This window comes from Pterocles gutturalis, unplaced genomic scaffold (genome assembly GCF_000699245.1).
Source record: "Pterocles gutturalis isolate BGI_N339 unplaced genomic scaffold, ASM69924v1 scaffold17737, whole genome shotgun sequence".
Taxonomy (NCBI): Eukaryota; Metazoa; Chordata; class Aves; order Pterocliformes; family Pteroclidae; genus Pterocles; species Pterocles gutturalis.
This window is the reverse complement of record NW_010108252.1, coordinates 2001-4508: the sequence shown is the minus strand read 5'-3', so window position 1 is coordinate 4508 and position 2508 is coordinate 2001. Positions and strand designations below refer to the sequence as shown.

At 36.5% G+C, this 2508-nt stretch overlaps 1 protein-coding gene across 1 annotated transcript; it reads left to right on the top strand.

Moving 5' to 3' along the window:
* Positions 1-693: 693 nt before the first annotated feature.
* Positions 694-1586, top strand: LOC104461111 (speckle-type POZ protein-like A; the record flags this gene model as incomplete). Its single annotated transcript, XM_010072577.1, has 3 exons — positions 694-827; positions 982-1103; positions 1373-1586. Coding segments are annotated over exons 1-3 (414 nt in total), but the record flags the coding sequence as incomplete, so codon positions are not given.
* Positions 1587-2508: the final 922 nt, after the last annotated feature.

Sequence of the window (2508 nt, the reverse complement as noted above, 5' to 3'; positions counted from 1 at the left end):
TTAGGGGATAATCCATAACAAAATTGCTTTATTTGCTATTAGGTCTTCAGAGTTAGCAAGTTGACTGAAACTGGTTTTCAGCTTTGTGCTTCAATAGGCAGCGAGCGCATGGTTGTGGTGATTGTAGTTCTTCAGTTGAATCTGTTGGTGTTAAAGATACAAGGCAACCGTGAAAAGATGCATGAAGAAAACACTACTTTAAATACAAGTTTCGTTTCTTACCCTCCCTTGAGAAGTCCCAGGATTGTTTGAACCTATTCTGCTCCCGGGTGGCTTGGTGCGCTTTGGGGACTGAATTATGCCTGCCTGGACAACTGATGCATTGGTGCTAATCACTGAGTGCTCGCAGGGCCCTAGTTACCCTCCAGATCAAAGGAGAAGATCCAAGAGAAAGTTATAACATGACTGGAGTGATGAAGGTGGTAGTTTGCAAAGGTGATGTTGAAATAATGTCTATAGTGTTATTGTATGATGCATAGGCACTTTTATAAAGTGTTTCATGAGGATTCAGCCTGCAGATTTTGAGTACAAATGGTCATTAATGTGCGAGACCTAGCCTGGCTAAGTACCAAAGCCATTGTCCTCTTTTCAAGCTTAACTTTCAGATGCATTGTTTAGTAAACACAGTAATATGGATTTTTTTCCCCACACTTAAAAAGGGTGAACAAAATATATGAATTACTTTTTTTTAGGAGAATTACTGAAGTTTGGATTGCTATCTTGATACTATAAACCTGCAATAAGTGGCAATGTCAAGGGTTCCCACCCCACCTCCTCCTGGGGAGATGTCCAGTGGACCTGTGGCAGAAAGCTGGTGTTACACACAGGTAACTACATAAATTCCAATGGATTTATTTTCTAGTCATAATAATTAAAAAAACCTAAAAATATTGAGTTGTGCTGACAGTCTAACTAGTTCTCATAGTTAATACTTGATACGTAAGTTAAATTTAATTGACATTTTCTACATCTTTTGTTCAGGTTAAAGTAGTAAAATTTTCCTACATGTGGACCATTAATAACTTCAGTTTTTGCCGAGAAGAAATGGGTGAAGTTTTAAAGAGTTCTACCTTTTCATCAGGGCCAAATGACAAAATGAAGTGGTAAGCTCCTTATTCTAGCAACTTTGTTGCTTGCTTGTTCCTTTGTTTTTCCACTCGCAGAAGTTGCAAAGCTAAATTGCAAATAAATATTAAAACTCAGACATTTCTTGAAGTTTTACTATAGGTACGGATTGGTTCTAATTTCAAAATTTCAATAGCCATAAGGGAAACATTTATTTCAGTAGCATGTCTTGTTGTATCTTATAAAAGATTTCTGAATTTATTCTAGGTGCGATTTTAAAGTGTACAATTTCTGCGTTTTTTTTCAGGTGCCTGAGAGTGAATCCAAAGGGATTAGATGATGAAAGCAAAGACTACCTGTCATTATATTTGCTTTTAGTCAGTTGTCCAAAAAGTGAAGTCAGAGCAAAATTCAAATTTTCCCTGCTGAATGCTAAAAGAGAAGAAACAAAAGCAATGGGTAAGGGAATCTTAATGTATTGCAGGGGGATTGTAAGAACATCCCAAAGAAAAATCAGCATTGTAATTTATTTCAGTTGAGAACAGAATTTAATAGTGAGATAAACTTGAAAATATCTTTTTAATATCCTTTTAGAAATGTAATTAAAAATCTTGTTCGTGTTTCACACATTTCTGATCACTGAGCTATCTTAATGCTGTCCTGAGCAGTATAAATTACAGTGCATTACTAACTGCTGTCACTCCAGATTCTTGTCACATAGCTTTTCTAGCAGATTATTCTTGCTTTCTGATAGTGGGGGTGTGTTTGCTTGTTTCTAGCTACAGTGGAAGTAACTGTTTGATTTCCATCTTTAATTAGGATAAACATGCATGGTTGTTTTTTTAGACACTCCTTTTCAATGTTTTGGTCTGTGTCATCTGATTTACACTGCAATCAGTTCAAACACAAGCCATGTATCCAAGGAATTAGAAGACTTTGAAATAATTGTTGATTTGATTTAATTGCCTTCTTGATATGGAAAAGTGTATGGCTCTTAGTCTCAAGCTTGTAAGCACAACCTTCATTGGAAACACTTTCTGGGAAAGCTGTAATTCTTGTGAAAATGTGTAACTTAATGCTGGTCTGTACTGAGTTTGTGCTGTTGCTAGTACTGTATGTGAGGAATCTGTCCAGCTTAATGCTGGTCTGTACTGAGTTTGTGCTTGTTGCTAGTACTGTGTGAGAGGAATCTGTCTACTTTTTTCCTTCCTGCTACTCCAGGACTTAAGAGATCTTGCAGGGTCTGTTTTGTTGCAAGTTCTGAATTTCTTGGAAAAATCCATAGTTCTCCAGTACTTGTACCTGAAGTTCTTGCTACTTTCTCCGTGTATAAACTAGGCCCACTTGTAATCGTTCATGTAAATCCACAAAACTGAGTTCAGATCTAAAAATTAAATGGTTGGACTTTTTGTAAGGAAGGTAGATGTGTATATTTCACTCTAT